Source organism: Magallana gigas, chromosome 5 (genome assembly GCF_963853765.1).
Source record: "Magallana gigas chromosome 5, xbMagGiga1.1, whole genome shotgun sequence".
Classification (NCBI taxonomy): Eukaryota; Metazoa; Mollusca; class Bivalvia; order Ostreida; family Ostreidae; genus Magallana; species Magallana gigas.
This window is the reverse complement of record NC_088857.1, coordinates 4,930,530-4,948,687: the sequence shown is the minus strand read 5'-3', so window position 1 is coordinate 4,948,687 and position 18,158 is coordinate 4,930,530. Positions and strand designations below refer to the sequence as shown.

The 18,158-nt window shown below is 33.6% G+C and overlaps 2 protein-coding genes across 2 annotated transcripts; both read right to left on the bottom strand.

Moving 5' to 3' along the window:
* Nucleotides 1-1,357: 1,357 nt before the first annotated feature.
* On the bottom strand, nucleotides 1,358-5,626 carry LOC105323235 (uncharacterized). Its single transcript, XM_011422275.4, has 7 exons — nucleotides 5,357-5,626; nucleotides 3,407-3,549; nucleotides 3,184-3,300; nucleotides 2,928-3,038; nucleotides 2,462-2,823; nucleotides 2,131-2,289; nucleotides 1,358-1,596 (listed from the first exon to the last, which is right to left on the bottom strand). Exons 1-7 carry the CDS (start codon nucleotides 5,485-5,487, stop codon nucleotides 1,426-1,428), a joined length of 1,194 nt encoding a protein of 397 aa, XP_011420577.3. The 5' UTR covers nucleotides 5,488-5,626; the 3' UTR covers nucleotides 1,358-1,425.
* Nucleotides 5,627-13,043: 7,417 nt separating this feature from the next.
* On the bottom strand, nucleotides 13,044-14,605 carry LOC136275363 (uncharacterized). The gene is made up of 5 exons (XM_066084245.1): nucleotides 14,593-14,605; nucleotides 14,288-14,401; nucleotides 13,804-14,165; nucleotides 13,296-13,463; nucleotides 13,044-13,217 (listed from the first exon to the last, which is right to left on the bottom strand). Exons 1-5 carry the CDS (start codon nucleotides 14,603-14,605, stop codon nucleotides 13,044-13,046), a joined length of 831 nt encoding a protein of 276 aa, XP_065940317.1.
* Nucleotides 14,606-18,158: the final 3,553 nt, after the last annotated feature.

Sequence of the window (18,158 nt, the reverse complement as noted above, 5' to 3'; positions counted from 1 at the left end):
TTAAGAAGAACCATGACTGTATATGCAGAAAATTGGATGGTGCTTCAATAAAGTTAATCAGACAAGTTTATGAAAAATTATTTTAAAGTCGTAAAAAATTAAAAACAAATGTAAAAATGTATATGCTGTATATATACGTATAGAAAAAACCCAGTATATATGAAAAAGGATAAAAATATGACAACCAATCATTTATTATTTTGTCAGTGAAATATTCTGACTTCTTCCAATTAAGCGTATCTGACATTATATCTTTTTGTCTTGATATAAATATATATAACCTTTACCCATTAAAGCAGTATAGAGGTTATATATTTTCAATTATTAGAAAAATATACAACGACAGGTGCCTGTCGAATAGAGCTCTGTTGAATTGCCTTAAAAGTGACGATAACGGGCAATATGTTTGTTAGATATATTTATCAGAGATTGTGACAAGTTTAAACTTTAAATTATGTCACATGAAGGAATGAAAACCATGTCATCTATGTCAAAAAGTATTCTAGTCCTACTCGCCTGCTCCATTCCGAAGCAAACGGTCATCTTCTTAGCTTTTATACATAGTATTGTAATAATAAATGGATATCATATTTTCAATCTAAAAACTAAATGACATATCAGCCTAAAAGAAATTAGCCACGTCCACATATGTATCGGACAGTATGTACATTTTAAAACTGAAACTTTCAAATATGTGCATGATTGTATATTTACTATGTAGAGTAAGTTCCAGTTCAGATCAAAACTCTGAGGTTTGGGTCAATTCTCAACAGGATCAATTTTCAACGGGTCGAGGTCATCAGAGTTTAGAAAAATCTTTCTCATATCGTTGAAAAATGACCCCGGGTATAAATTTCACGATTTTGGTCTCAATTTTCAACGTTGAAAAATGACCCCCGGGTCAATTTTCAACCCGGGTCAATATTCTTCGTTACACCGGCAACCCACTCAGGTATTTATCCCATGTACCCTCTCTTTTTCTTCAGTACCTCCAGTCTTTCTTTCAGGCCGAAATTTACATAAAATTTACATTTCATAAAAAATATATATGGGTACGATTTTTACAAGATGTCGTATTTATAAGGTAGACCGAAGGTATAAATTAGATCAGAAATATGTCATAAACGGATAATTTATTTAAAAAAGAGTGAACAATGCTGCACATAATTTAAAAAAATGATACTTGCATACAGAAGATAGACCGAAAAAAATCTGTAAAAACTACAATGAAATATACAAAAGGATATATTCGTGTAAATTATACTTCCTTGTATATAGCAATATAATACATGTAGCAGATGTACATATGTATGTACCGATAATTACAATTGCTAAAGTATTTCTCTCTCTCTCTCTCTCTCTCTCTCTCTCTCTCTCTCTCTCTCTCTCTCTCTCTCTCTCTGAAAGCTGATCCTGATGTTATATTCAATGTTTCCTCGGTAGCTGACACAGGACATCCGCCAGTTTCTGGTAGTCTGACATTTCGTTGTAGATGTTGGCAGATACCCGTATGTACAACTCTCCCTGGACGGGGTATATAGCGGTGTTGGTCTTGTATTTGTGGGTCAGGTCCATGAACAGTTTCTCCGAGCCTTCCTTGATAAATAGAGTCGACTTGATTATGAAATAATACATATTCCTTACAAAGTCATATTGGAATAAAATAGGTCCTTGACTTCCTCCAATTACCTTTTTTACTTACCTTGATCTCTGACGTTGAAATTCCTTCAGACTAAGATTTATATAATGTTGCTTATGTGTAAAGACACAAAAAATATGGCCAAGAACAAAATCTGACAGAAAGAGACAAACGGACCAGATTGCATAGACGGACAGACCATGGGACAATCAAAAACAAAAAAATTCTCCATTTAGCGAAGTAAATTTCCCAAAGGAAAATTTAAAATGACTTAACTAACAACCATTCATTCAACGAATATCACTTCACCAAAGCTATATATACTGATATATACGCCTTAAAAAGTCGACCCGAAAAATCGCTTTAAAATTGAAAATTTATTTTTCTTTAATGAAAAATAGGGAAAAAAGCTAGATGACAAAAGTGTATATAGGGGAAGACCCAGTATCCTCTGTTACAACGTGTCCACACCAACTCATCACCATTCTTACCAATGTTTTAGGGTAACCCTCGTATTCCGGTAACAGGACCATTCTCATTCCGGGGGCCTCCATAGATCCGGGAATCTGAAGGACGTCGGTGTTCAGTCTCTCTGTTAGCATAATTGTGGCCTTGTCCAATAAATCTCTTTTGTATCGATTTATCTTCTCCTACATGTGAATAACTTTAGATTGGTACATGTAACAACAAATAAAATTAACGATAAAAAAAAAAGTCCTTTAAAAAAAATTATGAGTGTTACAAATTGTATGTATGGATGTATAAATTTGGTACTACAGAAGTACTGTACAATGTACTCTTATATTTAAAATAATTACTGACCATTCCACCCAATTCCTTAAGGAACAGGATAGCATCTGGAACCAGAAAGTACGGAATGTCGTCTCTTGTTCCTTGTACACAAAATTCTATCTGGAAGCCGTTGTTATATTGTCTTGACGTCACGAGGGGAGTGCACCAACCCTGGTGATCCCTGTGGACCCAGAGAAAAGCGCACCCCCGAGGGGTATACAACCACTTGTGGAAATTTCCGACGTAGAAATCTGGACAGAGATCCTCTAGATTTATCTCCACTTGCCCTGGAGCATGAGCACCGTCAATCAAAACCAGAACCCTGCGTTTTCGGCACTCCTCTATCATTTTCTTGATAGGGAACAGTAGTGCAGTAGAGCTCGTGATATGATCTGGAAACAACCCAATTACAAGCCATTTTACAGGAAACTTTACTCTTTTAACTATATCAACATGACAGATATATCTTTACAGATTTTATAGATTTGGGATTTACCTAACATCACAACTTTAATATTGGGATATTTTTCCAGACATGACGTCATAGCCTCTGTCAGCTCCGACTCGTCCTTGATAGGAAACTGTATTTGTAACTCACGCACGTGCCCTTATTTAAGAAAAGGAACTGTTGCATAATATCGTGACAAATGAGATACTAGATAATGTTTCATGAATTCAATGCCTGCATGGAGATATAAAAGTTTGTTCAAGTTGATATTGAAGGTATAACGACCTTAATAACACCAACGAACCTGAGAACATTTGAACAATCCTGCTACAGGTATTCTTCACCGCGTCGTAGGTGTACGTTGTTGTCAATATCTCATCCCCAACCTTCCACGGGAAAGCTCTCAAAACTGTGTTCACACCTGTAGAAAATATAGGTTTCCCTTCAGACAAATATTTGGACTCATTTATGATAATATGCTAGTAAGTGCATTCATGATTGTATTAAAACTGCATTGGGTTTCTTACCTGTGGTGGCATTTTGGACAAAAACCAAATTATTGACATCCGCTCCCAAGAACCCGGCAGCTGCTTGCAAAGATTTCATGTACATCCGGGGTAGGACTTCCCGGAAGTAGGTCCCGGTGTTGTCGTTCTGAACGTCTAACAACCTGCAAAAGTCAGTCGGAATGGTTTATCTTTTCTGAGCGTCCAGAAGCCTAACCATTATAAAGTAGCGTAGCTAAGGACAAAATATTTGTAAGCATGCTATTGCCACCACCCCCCCCCCCCCCCCCCCCCCTGCAATCGGTTTTTAGAACGCAGTTCGCAATTGAATAGTGAACTGCGTTCTATCTAAAACGCAGTTCGCAATTCAAAATTTAGAATTCATATTCGCAGTCCGCAATTGAATAGTGAACTGCGTTCTATCTAGAACGCAGTTCGCAATTCAAAATCTAGAATTCATATTTGGGGCCCGATTGCCTTATATGCAATTGAATAGTTTATTCAAAAATTCAAAAAGTTAGAATTCAAAATTTAGAATTCATATTCGCAGTTCGCAATTGAATAGTGAACTGCGTTCTATCTAGAACGCAGTTCGCAATTCAAAATTTAGAATTCATATTTGGGGCCCGATTGCCTTTTATGCAATTGAATTCAGTTCGCAATTCAATTGCATATAAGGCAATCGGGCCCCAAATATGAATTCTAAATTTTGAATTGCGAACTGCGTTCTAGATAGAACGCAGTCCACTATTCAATAGCGAACTGCGAATATGAATTCTAAATTTTGAATTACGAACTGCGTTCTAGATAGAATGCAGTTCACTATTCAATTGCGAACCGCATATAAGGCAATCGGGCCCCAAATATGAATTCTAAATTTTGAATTGCGAACTGCGTTTTAGATAGAACGCAGTTCACTATTCAATTGCGAACTGCGAACTGCGTTCTAAAAACCGATTGCCCCCCCCCCCCCCCTCAATCCCTATCCGAAGGTGAGCATATACGACAATAATACTCAGTCATGATATTGTAATGTACTTACAGAAAAAGCCCTATTAGATATACAATTTTTTTTCTTTTTGTCTACATTAAATCAAATATATTGGGAAAAAATCAAAGAAATTGAACAACAGAACACACCCCAATAGACACCAAAGAATCAAAAACAGTAACTCCACAAAAGCAAAAAGTTTTCGAGATTTGCAATGATAAAATAACTGGTCTCTTTTTAAAATTGAGATGCAGAATTCTTTTTAAAAGCACGTGCTTAAAGTGCTTCACCTGGCTTAAAATGAGCCTTATAATTATGATATTACAATTGATCCTATTTTTTTCATTTAGATTCTTTATTGTTTTGCTGCTAGAGAAGCTTAACACTAAAAGACATGCATTTTTTCTATCGTTGAATTTTGTTATGTTGTGAGGTCACTGTGCATCGAATATCATTTCTCAAAGCCTTATGAGCAAGCTTGTTATTATGAAAATAATATGCTGGAACTATACACAAACACCTTGAAAATTATGAATTGCGAATTAATGGAATGGAACTTGTCGAAATATACAACGTAATGGCGCATTCGTCAATTAAATGATAAATAAAACCTTTAGTTTATTTTTATCGAGCTAATGTATATCATTCTCTTAGTCAAAATGCTGTCCAATGTAATACTATGATAGTTATCAGATGAACTGATGCACTGGCATTTCAAATAACCAAGGTTAACAAGACAACGTTTCTACACGTTAAAATACCCGTTCTGGATGTCGGTACATGTACTTTATATTGTGGTTTTATTTAAACGATTAACGAATATCTTTCAATTTTAATCATTATAACACATCTCTTGTATATACCACAAAAACAATAGAGTATTGACAATACTAAAGTATATATTTAACCATCTCCCCCAAAAAATTGAATCAAAATAGAACTGTATTAGCGATCTATTGTGAGGAACCCTGTTGTCTTACTGCTTCTGTTTGTCTCGCATCAGAACGGGAACCTCTCCATAGGCCGCGTGATTCACAAAGACGTAACCCTCCTCAAAATGGAAGCACTCTTTCTTCATCTCGGCACCAAACTCAATCTTTGACAAGTCCATTGTAATAAGCCAAACTGAAAGCTGAGTGAACCTAGACCCTGATCCTGAAGTGATCTGAACTGAACGGGTTGTGATAGGTAGAGGAATGCATGTGCACCTGTATATAGTCGGAGCGAGGTAACGGGGACCGACATATAGGACGCTGTTATCCAGGACGTGCACCTGTGTATATTTGTGTACCTTAATACTCTACATTTGTATACCTGTATAAATAAATTAAGAGGACCAGATGGTCGTGACAATTTTAAGACTACATTTACCTCCGTTCACGAAAAGCTCTGTTCAAAGATGCAAGAAAAAGTTTAAGTTTTAAAGTCAAAATATTTATAAGTTTTTTTTTTTACTTAAAAAAATAATCTATAGCAATGAATATTGTTGATATTATGATATTGATTTTTAATGAGTTGATTTTAATAAACTCTCCTATGCAGTTACTCTGGCAAACCGAAAGTGAAACAGTGTTTGGACCTAAGCACAAATCATCACCGCTGACAAGATTTAGTTCTTGAAAATAATCGATAAATTCGATGTAATGTATCTAGAAGCATTGGTTTTTAAAAAACTTATTTATGAATATATCATTTTTGGGAGTTGATTTTAATCAACTCTCCTATGCAGTTACTCTGGCAAACCGAAAGTGAAACAGTGTTTGGGCCTAAGCACAAATCATAGCCGCTGACAAGATTTAGTTCTTGAAAATAATCGATAAATTCGATGTAATGTATCTAGAAGCATTGGTTTTTAAAAAACTTATTTATGAATATATCATTTTTGGGAGTTGATTTTAATCAACTCTCCTATGCAGTTACTCTGGCAAACCGAAAGTGAAACAGTGTTTGGGCCTAAGCACAAATCATAGCCGCTGACAAGATTTAGTTCTTGAAAATAATCGATAAATTCGATGTAATGTATCTAGAAGCATTGGTTTTTAAAAAAAAACTTATTTAAGAATACTTTGAAAATAGTCAGATGTTAAATAGTACGAAAAATTTAGATATTTTTTTGCAGTCGTATGTATTCATACGCCAGAGTTCAATAAAGTCTCGTTCAACCATCAGCTGTCTCCGTAAATCTCCGACAAGCAGAGAGTCATTCTATATTTAGAGACGCGTCATCAAGCTATCACGTGACCTGGTGTACACATTCTCTTGCTTGTTGGATATTAACGGAGACAGCCGAGCATCTGGTTGAACGAGACAAGAGTTCATTATTGCTTGGATCCATACAATTTTTTGAATATTTCGATTACTTATACATAGTTTGATGGATTCAATTCTATCTTTAATCATTACACAACACGATTCATACGGGGTTTTTTGTAAATCAAAGTCCGATCTTTATTCAAAGCGGAGAAAACCTTAAATACCAGTGAAATGGTCTTGAGTGAATAAAAGAATTGAAAATCTTAGGCCATTCTTTTTTCCATTTTAAATGCTGAACAGGAAAAACCAAGTTAAAAATCTTAAGCTGGATGTAATAAACTCATTTGAACAAAATATGACTCAAACCTAGGCGAACTGTGAGCTCTGTATCTTGCTTATAATTAGAAACGATTGACGCTGAAATTTTGGTTGAACATTAGAAGTTCTATATGAATTAGAGTATGTTAAATACTTGTACAAACAAAATAAAAGAATGATATTCTGTATATACCTACTCTCTGGGCCCCCCTCTTTATACAATAAATAATGTGAAATCTACATCAATTTTGATAGTTTTTTCCGACACGAGTAAGTAAAAACGACATCTTTAAAACAGTTTCCATAGTTCTGACACATTTCTGTTGCGGGGATAAAGTAATTATCGCTATCCCTAAGAAAATATCACAGCGGAAAATTATCCTGGTTTGTACGCAAAGTAAATAACAGTCATTTAATTATAATGGAGAAGACAAATAAAATTGTTGAATGTTTTTAATTTGAGGAATTGAGCACATTGAGGTACAATTTTCTTCTTCACATCTATACAAGTAGGATTTTTAAAATAAAAATCAATAACTATTCTATATTTTTTAAAAAAAAATACAATAACTAGTAAGTAGTTGATGAAAAAAATGTACCTATATGCTCTCATATATTTTGATCGCTTTACAAAGTGGGGGGGGGGGGGGGCAGAACGAAAATATAGGGAATTGGAAATTAACAACTTAACAGTGTACCCCTACCAAATGTTTAGTTTTATATCTTGCGTAGGATTTTCTTATTCTGGTAAAAAATAGTATTTCATGAATGCTCAATGTCAAAGATTACGTGTATGCAAAAATAAGTGTAAAATTCGAATACTTTACAATATTTATTTTTTGTTATTCTACCGATGGATCATATGGCACAATATCTTTTGAACGCCCATTGTTGCTCAGGTGAGCGATGTGGCCCCATGGGCCTCTTGTCTTTATTCATATTTTTACTGAGCGTCTTCCTTTTTTCCCAAACGATGTGCATGCTCAGGCATATAAGCATACATGGTAGCTACGCCACTGTTTAACATAAAATCATGAAGATATATAGAAAATGGCTGATTTTTTTAAATCCAAATTTTGCGAGAATTTTACCTTTGAAGCCATATATATATATCTAAAATTTGACATCACTGACCCCCATGTTTTATTATGTCAAAATGATACTGAATACATATCTAGGCAAACTGGATTAATCTTATAAAATTCTTGATATTCAAAATGTTTCATTTCAAATCAAATTGTAACTATCATAGAAATTGTCTATTTTAACTGCAAACATGTCACACAATAATTTATGCAGCTTCGTAAATTTTTTTTTTGTAATCCCTCTGATCAGTGTGACCATTGTGCATAATTAAAAACAATATTTTTAGAAAAAAGTTTGCTTAATCAAAAATACTGACATCAAATCCTTATATAGCTGAAATCGCATTTTAGGTGGAAAAAGGTCAAATTATATTGGCCTTAACTCAGAGGGATGAACACTGACCTCCCATTATCTGTGTATTTTTAAAGTGTGTTTTGTCTACATATTTCAATGATATACTTCTCAAGAAATTTTTGATACAAGAACAGTGAGGAGTGAGATACCTTAATAAAACCGGGCAAATAATTACTTTTAACACATGAATAGTCGTAGCAATCGCAACTTCTCGGGCCTTTCCGGCAAGCTCGGAAAAACACGAGGCGTTTTTCCGAGCTTGCCGGAAAGGCCCGAGAAGTTGCGATTGTAGTCGTAGATCACTTGATTTTACCAAAGCAACTGACCATCAATTTTGATAACATGGCAACCCTTTCAAGCGAGTATTTTGAATAGTTTCATTTGATATTTTGATGAATAATTGATAATTTCATGTTGTACTACAAATAACGACATTGCCTCTGTTTGAGGGATCTGTGATGGTAAACTGGTCATTTTTCAACTCGTGTCTGTTGCTAGGGTGAAAATACGAAGCTGTGGAGGCAAAAGTGCAAGGATGCAAAAACGAAGCAAGAAGATGCAAAGGAAGGCAAAGGGGCAATATGATAATCGGTTTTTTCGTTATTACACCTTTGTACTTATTTTCCAACCAAACCTTCGTACTTAATTTGCAATTAAACGCACCCATATAAATGGAATAACCTGACACCCCTTAGAATGAACTGGCCCAAGGGTATAAAAGTCAGCGCAGCCTGCATCTGATCATGAGGGAGTCTTGCTGAGATGCTCGAATGTGACACATCGGAGAAGCCTTAGCAGAAAAAGAAAAGTATTAAGAAGGTAAATGTCAGGAAAGGCTAGGGTAGGAATAAGATATAGTTTCGCCACCAGTATTGGTATTTTGGGAATTAAGTTGGGAGTCAGGACGTAGTAGATCTGCATAAGTTTGAGGCACCTGATTCCCAATATTAATAGGAACCCAGTACCGGGAAGTCTGCGGTGACAGTTTGCCGATTCTATAGTATACCCGATAAAGTCTCTCAGACTGGTTATATTATTTTAATATTAGCAAATCATTATAACTCAGGAAGAGTAAGGGAAAATCTTGAGGTCAATCAAAAAACTCAGACAGAGCATTTTAGGAAAATTATATATCCCTTAAAAAAACCTTAATATTTATTATTGTAAGAGAAACATGTCACAGTCATCACTGTTTTTCCAGACAGACTGACATATACTGATACAGACAGAAAACAACACATAAGAAAAAAACGACCATTTGAGCGTACAGCGAACTAACACCGTCTCCAATAAGATCACAGACCACGGAAGACATTTTATTTTTCAATAAGATAAATTAAACACCATTATTGAACTTTGGATTTAATATTAACCACTTTAATAATTAAGAATAATTTTAACATAAAACGCGAACATTTTAAAAATAGTTAAAAAATATATCTATCATATATTGCAAAAATGTTTCCAACAACTTACATACATACAATATCAAAAAGAGTTTTAAGATATCATTTCAATAAATATTTGAAAATTATACTTTCAAATATTGACATATTGTAATCTTATTTTGAATGAATAATTCTAATAAAAGCTTTAAATAAAAAAAAAATGTTGGAAGTTATTTGTTTCTAGCTAGCAAGAAAATACAAAACTTATCCTTTTCACTTTATCAATGTTTAGACTTACATACATTTAAACGAGAGCTAATCATTTTAAAATTATGAAGAACATGAATAAATAACAGAGAAACAGTTTCATAACTAAGAAAAAATGTCCCGAAACCTTTTTGGATGTTTCTATTATGAAAAAGTACATTGTGAAAAAAAGTGTATTACTAATTTATCAGTACTTACTTCCTTTTAGCATAATGACATAAATATGGAAAAGCTCAAAACTGCTGAAAGTTGACCAGCTTCTAAATAGCCAGAAAACGATAACAATTTCCTAGCTGATGGCACAAGCATAAACGGTACTTATTGACACATTGTAAATTTTACCATGAAATTCCACAAGAATAGGAATTTCCTAAAAATATAATTCTTCAAATAAACATTGTCACAATGTAACATAAACCAACCACAGATTGACAAAAAAGGTATTTCACTGTGTGTTTACTAGTGTTTGTTTCTGTACACATAGAATCATTTTAACAAGAGCTTGGACTTTAGGTAGTTTTGTCAAACAGCAATGTGACATAGGTCTGTCTATTTCATTGCTATAACCACTCAGCCATTGCTCTTTGAAATCAACAAGATTTGTCTGGCCCTTGAGCAAAGACTACGCAAATGGTGTATATTTCGCTTGAAACCGAGTCATGTTTAACTTGTTTTGACTGAAGGAATAGATAACTATGCCCTACTGAAAGTCCAAGGTCTTGTTAAAATGGTTCTATATAAACGTTAATAGCCATCGACAAAACAACATTTCATGATTTGATATCACTGTTTTTGACAATTGAAGAAGCATAACTTTATTCTTTCGCTTCATTTCTCTTTCTGTGAAATCCACCACTCGTGTCTTTCCTAGATCTTGAAAAGGCCCTTTCCAACGTTCCTCGGTAGGTGACAGAGGACATCCGCTAGTCTCTCGTAATCTGACATTTCGTTGTAGATGTTTACAGAAAACCGTACATACAACTCTCATTGAACAGGGTAAGTCACTACGTTGATCTCATATTTGTGGGTGTCACTCTTCGAACATTTTCTTGATAGGAAACATAAATGCAGTGGAACTTGTTATATGATCTGAAAAAATCCCATTGCAAACCATTCTATTTATAGTTTGGCTCTTGACGACCTACATGACCGAGATAACTTTTTTTTACCTAATATCACTAGTTTGAAATTGGTTCAGGCATGACGTCATAGCATTTGTCGTTCTGAACGTCCAGCAACCTGGTAAAATTATAGTGCTTTATCTTTTCTGAGCGCCCTGAAGTCCATAGGTATTGCTATATATATTGAATCTAACTAATTAATCATTTTTTTAAAAAGTATTTCACCCATGACAACATATAAGCTTACTCAGTAGTCAATACTCAACAGTCATCTATAAGAAAAAAAGAAGCCCGTTTTCGAAATAAATGTATCCATTTTATGTCGTGCGTTCACTCTCTATTTAATCTTTAAGATGGAATGCTACACCAAAATTTTATATCATTGACCGTTAAAGTATCATTCTGAAACATGGTTTCGTTGTTCAAAAAAGGATACATGCTCTCAAATATTTTTGTTTTATGAGGAAGTGAAAAATCTGTTTTGGTTGCAGCTAACACTGTAGAGATAAAATTTGGTGTGAATAAATCACTGAATTATAACAATGAGATATATTTTAAAAGTCTTTATAATGGTAAAATGAAAGTCGCCCAATTCTATCGTAATTGCAGGGTTTAGCCTCTCTGGGGTGCAATGGAGGGACCCCTTGATGAACAAGGCACCCTCTGCACCAGGTAAGTATAGTTGCGGACACTTTAACCTATTGCCTGATTAAGTAGACATCAAAATATTTTTTTTTAGATTATAGATTTATTTCCATTCTTTTACATCACAAATCTATAAATCCAGTCAACAAATAGTTATAAGGCACCAACACAATCAAACTCACTAAGTACATTGATATATCTAAAATAGATTTATGAATTTTGGAAAAGCTTGTTATCTGTATCGAAATTAAGTTTTTTCAAAATAAACGAACAAAATACAATTGAGGATTTGACATTACAAAGTATATTGTAGCTTGTTTCATCAAAGGAACTTAGACGACAGTACAATTTATATTTATAAATGCTGTATGCCACATATTTTCTGTATATTTTGTTCTTTTTTTATCTGAAAAATGTAATACGTAATTCACTTCCAAAATTAGCTGATTACAGTAGGATTCAAATATACTAAATATGATACCTTTGTTTCTAGTTAATCTTGGAACCCAAGAGGCTTTTAATGGTTTTATTTTACATTCAATATCAACAACTGAAAGCCCAACCTGAAGAACATTGCCTTTTAAAGTATTACGTTTAGTTCTCTCTGTTTTATCCTAAATGAAATTGTATATCACCCGTTGAATTTTTTAAATATAGTTTTTATCAGGAAAATTAAGGACTGTAGCAGCATATGTAAGTTTTGATATAGCAAGTGTATTAACTATGCCTGATTTCCAAATAAAGTCAGTTTTCTCCTTTTCCAAGATTCAAATAGTTTTTCGATATCATATTTTATCCAATTGTTATTAAAGCATTCTTCTTTATCATGACCAATAAAAATTCCTAGACACCTGACTGCTTTATTTGCAATTTTAACATACTTTTTGTAAGTAGATATCAAAATCATAATAAATTATGATTTTTTTAGTGTTTAGTTAGAAATATACTATACCTTCCCTAGTACAAAATATGCTTCATAAACTTCTGAATGAAAAACAAAAAAACTGACAGTTTTGTCTCTTGCTAAAACTGGCTCCAAAGTCTGATATATGTTTTTCATACAGACTTCTTTACTGCAGAAATTCAAATCATAATTTTATATCACGGTTATACCACGTCTATTTAGAGAGACGTGACAGAAAACTATAACTGAAAACACATAAACCCTTTTATAATACAATCAGGTTCACTTGTGAGTGTCTTTTTATTTCTTTTTGATAATTTCAATTTACACATCATTCACCTTCCTTGAAAAGCTTAACTAACAGGTCTGCTAATTTTTCATAGTCGGCCATCTCGTTGTAAATGTTCGCTGCAAGTCTCATGTAGAGCCTGCCCTGGATGGGGTTCACTGTAATGTGGATTCTGTGTATATTCATGATGTCAAATTGCAAATTTTGGGAACCTTCCTGAAATAAATTTAAAGAAGTGAAAGTATGGTTCTTCGATTCCTATTTATTAAGAATTGTAGAAAAGAATCTACATACCCATGTGTTTGAATAGCGTTCATTGTAAATACAATCTGGTAACAAAACAATTTTCATTCCTGGGACTTCCATAGACTTTGGAATTTCAGCTAACCGTGTCTGTAGCCTTTCTGCTATCATCTTGCACGCACTAACCAGGAGTTCCCTCGTATACTTTGTTATTCTTTCCTGTAACCAAATAACTTCATTTGAGATTTTAAGAGTTGGTATTGTTATCAAGTACATAAAAGACCAACTATTTATACCCAGGAAAAACCATTATACGTGTACTGTACCAATGAAATCCTGTAAACCAACTTTCATTCTCGTGCGAGAAATTTCGCGAGAGCCTTGTTGTCATGAATATTTCACGCCGCAAACCAGACCCTTGTCGAATTGTTGTTTGATTCTTATCACACCATGGGTCTGGATAAGGCTTGGTCGCAAAAATTTGTCGTCGCGAACCAGTTTATGTCCAGGAAATCGCGAAATAAATTCGCCGCGAATAAAAGTTTTTTAAAGTACTTACCCTTCCACCCATATCTTTATAAAACTGGATCGCATCTGGAATCAAGAAATATGGAGTGTCGTCACGAGTACCCTGTTGTCCATATTCCAGCTGGAACCCTTTATCGTACATGTATGACGTCACGAGGGGAGTGCACCAACCCTGGTGATCCTTATGGACCCAGAGAAAAGCGCACCCCCTCGGGGTATACAACCACTTGTGGAAATTCCCGACGTAGAAATCAGGGCAGAGTTCCTCTAGATTTATCTCCACTTGCCCTGGAGCATGGGCGCCGTCAATCAAAACCAGGACCCCGCGCTTTCGGCACTCCTCTATCATTCTCTTTAATGGCATCAACAAAGCTGTTGGACTAGTGATATGGTCTGAAAGGATAAGAGGTTGTCTTCAATCTATTTTATACATTGATTCCATTTCGATTGTTTTTATGCTGACATTAATATATTCTTTGTGTAAAATGACATGATCTCAAAGACTGAAAATATACCGAGAAGGACCATTCTAACGTTAGGATGTTCGTCTATAGCTGACGCCATGTTTCTGACAATTTCCTCTTCATCCTTGATGGGGAATTTGATCTCTAACTGAGGGAAGTGTCCTCCTGAATTTATATGTAAAACCCCAAACAAATATAATTATACAGTTCCACTATTTCATACATAAATGGCATTAATAAAAACGTGGATAAATAACAGAGAAACAGTTTCATAACTAAGAAAACTTTTTTGGATGTTTCTATAATGAAAAAGTACATTGTGAAAAAAAGTGTATTACTAATTTATCAGTACTTACTTCCTTTTAGCATAATGACATAAATATGGAAAAGCTCAAAACTGTTGAAAGTTGACCAGCTTCCAAATAGCCAGAAAACGATAACAATTTCCTAGCTGATGGCACAAGCATAAACGGTACTTATAGACACATTGTAAATTTTACCATGAAATTCCACAAGAATAGGAATTTCCTAAAAATATAATTCTTCAAATAAACACTGTCACAATGTAACATAAACCAACCACAGATTGACAAAAATGGTATTTCACTGTGTGTTTACTAGTGTTTGTTTCTGTACACATAGAATCATTTTAACAAGAGCTTGGACTTTAGGTAGTTGTGTCAAACAGCAATGTGACGTAGGTCTGTCTATTTCATTGTTATAGCCACTCAGCCATTGCTCTTTGAAATCAACAAGATTTGTCTGGCTTTTGAGCAAAGACTACGCAAATGGTGTATGTTTCGCTTAAAACCGAGTCATGTTTAAATTGTTTTGACTGAAGGAATAGATAGCTATGCCCTACTGAAAGTCCAAGGTCTTGTTAAAATGGTTCTATATAAACGTTATTAGCCATCGACAAAACAACATTTCATGATTTGATATCACTTTGTTTTTGACAATTGAAGAAGCATAACTTTATTCTTTCGCTTCATTTCTCTTTCTGTGAAATCCACCACTCGTGTCTTTCCTAGATCCTGAATAGTCCCTATTCAACGTTCCTCGGTAGGTGACAGAGGACATCCGCTAGTCTCTCGTAATCTGACATTTCGTTGAAGATGTTTACAGAAAACCGTACATACAACTCTCATTGAACAGGGTAAGTCACTACGTCGATCTCATATTTGTGGGTCAAACTCTTCGAACATTTTCTTGATAGGAAACATAAATGCAGTGGAACTTGTTATATATGATCTGAAAAAATCCCATTGCAAACCATTCTATTGATAGTTTTGCTCTTGACGACCTACATGACCGAGATCACTTTTTTTTTTACCTAATATCACTAGTTTGAAATTGGTTCAGGCATGACGTCATAGCATTTGTCGTTCTGAACGTCCGGTAACCTGTAAAAGTTATAGTGCTTTATCTTTTCTGAGCGCCCCGAAGTCCATAGGTATTGCTATATATATATATATTGAATCTTACTAATTAATCATTTTTTTAAAAAGTATTTCACCCATGACAACATATAAGCTTACTCAGTAGTCAATACCCAACAGTCATCTTTAAGAAAAAAAGAAGCCCGTTTTCGAAATAAATGTATCCATTTTATGTCGTGCGCTCACTCTTTATTTAATCTTTAAGGTGGAATGCTACACCAAAATTTTATATCATTGACCGTTAAAGTATCATTCTGAAACATGATTTCGTTGTTCAAAAAAGGATACATGCTCTCAAATATTTTTGTTTTATGAGGAAGTGAAAAATCTGTTTTGGTTGCAGCTAACACTGTAGAGATAAAATTTGGTGTGAATAGATCACTGAATTATAACAATGAAATATATTTTAAAAGTCTTTATAATGGTAAATGAAAGTCGCCCAATTTTATCGTAATTGCAGGGTTTAGCCTCTCTGGAGTGCAATGGAGGGGCCCCTATATGAACAAGGTACCCTCTGCACCAGGTAAGTATAGTTGCGGACACTTTAACCTATTGCCTGATTAAGTAGACATCAAATTTGTTTTTAAATTATAAATTTATTTCCATTCTTTTACATCAAAAATCTATAAATCCAGTCAACAAATAGTTATAAGGCACCAACACAATCAAACTCACTAAGTACATTGATATATCTAAAATAGATTTATGAATTTTGGAAAAGCTTGTTATCTGTATCGAAATTAAGTTTTTTCAAAATAAACGAACAAAATACAATTGAGGATTTGACATTACAAAGTATATTGTAGCTTGTTTCATCAAAGGAACTTAGACGACAGTACATTTTATATTTATAAATGCTGTATGCCACATATGAAATAAGTGTTTCTAATGATATAACATTCCTATTATGTTCATGAAAAAATTAAATAATTGCATGTTTCCATTTTGTATCTATCTTAAGATAAAGACTCAATACATACCATATTTGGACTACATTTTCACATTAAAAAATTAAGTGTTTTGATGTTTCATTTACATGGCATATCTTGCAGAGAGCATGTGTTTTTTCCCATTTCCTGAGATATACATTATTACAAAGAATATTGTTCAAAAGCTTGTAGTTAAATTCTGCAAGGTTTTTATCAGACATATCTAAAAGTTAACATCTGTAAATATATTTCCATTCCGTAGAACCTAGATTAAATTCATTCTTTAGAACTGTTTGATAACATGGTTTACAAAATTTTTTGTCTACAAGATTCCTATAGAAAAAATTACATTTTTGATCTATTACATTTGCATATCCTGTGTAGAAGGAAAAACTAGTATTGTTTCGTACATTTACATATTTGCAGTATGAAAACTCATATTTTCTACATAAAGCCTAGAACACAGAAAGATGAAATCTTGGATTCACATTTCCAGTTTGATTTATTTTTTATACAGTTTGAAAAGTCTGAAAGAGATTTTAAATTACCTTCCTCATTTAATAAATCTTTTGCATGTAAAATTCCACATGTTACCCATTTTAATAAAAAACCCAGGGTATTTCCCTTATACATGAAATTACAATTGTTCCATACTGGTTGTTAAAGAAATGAATAGGATTATTTATTCTCAATATTGCTAAGTTTACATTCGTTAAATGAGCAGAGCATTTGTTGATAAAATATCGGTAAATTTCCTATTCTTTGCATATTTTGTTCCTTTTTATCTGAAAAATGTAATACGTTATTCATTTCCATATTTAGCTGATTACAGTAGGATTCAAATACAATAAACAAGATACTTTTGTCAATTTAAACCAACGTATTTTTTAGCTGTTCAAAGATTTATCAGAGATTGTGGCAGATTCTCGTAATTTCAGTCTTACTGCCTAGCCTAGACCAAATTCAAACAGAACTGTTTTTTATACAAGTACGTTTGTTCAATAATTTAACTACATGTACTTTGGTAATATCCATTCTAAGTACTTTCCATTCTAAACTACTATACAGTTGTAAATTGTTATACTTGGTAAGAACCTCGTAGGTTGTAAGAACTTATGTTCCATTTGTATATGTTTATGCAATAAAATATGTTCAAACCATACCTTTGTTTTAGTTAATCTTGAAACCCAAGAGGCTTTTAAGAAAGCCCACTCTGAAGAACATTGCCTATAAAAGTGTTACGTTTAATTCTCTCTGTTTTATCCCAAATGAAATTGTATATCAGCCGTTGAATTTTTTAAACACATGTATAGCCTTTTTCAGGAAAATTAAGTATTGTAGCAGCATATGTAAGTTTTGATATAGCAAGTGTATTAACTATACATGTACATGATTTACCAAATAAAGTCATTTTCTTCTTTTTAAAGATTCAAATAATTTTTCGATATTGTGGTAAATTTTTATCCAATTGTTATTCTTCTTTATCACGACCAATAAAAATTCCTAGACACATGACTGCTTTATTTCCAATTTTAAAAAAATTTTGTAATAGAC

Coding starts and splice junctions, on each gene's coding strand:
- LOC105323235 (XM_011422275.4), bottom strand. CDS start 5,487: ATGGACTTGTCAAAGATTGAGTTTGGTGCCGAGATGAAGAAAGAGTGC. Junction 3,301..3,406: donor TGTCCAAAATGCCACCACAG/GTAAGAAACCCA, acceptor TATTTTCTACAG/GTGTGAACACAGTTTTGAGA. Junction 2,824..2,927: donor TATTAAAGTTGTGATGTTAG/GTAAATCCCAAA, acceptor GGTTGTTTCCAG/ATCATATCACGAGCTCTACT.
- LOC136275363 (XM_066084245.1), bottom strand. Junction 14,166..14,287: donor CGTTAGAATGGTCCTTCTCG/GTATATTTTCAG, acceptor TTATCCTTTCAG/ACCATATCACTAGTCCAACA. Junction 13,218..13,295: donor AACGCTATTCAAACACATGG/GTATGTAGATTC, acceptor AATTTATTTCAG/GAAGGTTCCCAAAATTTGCA.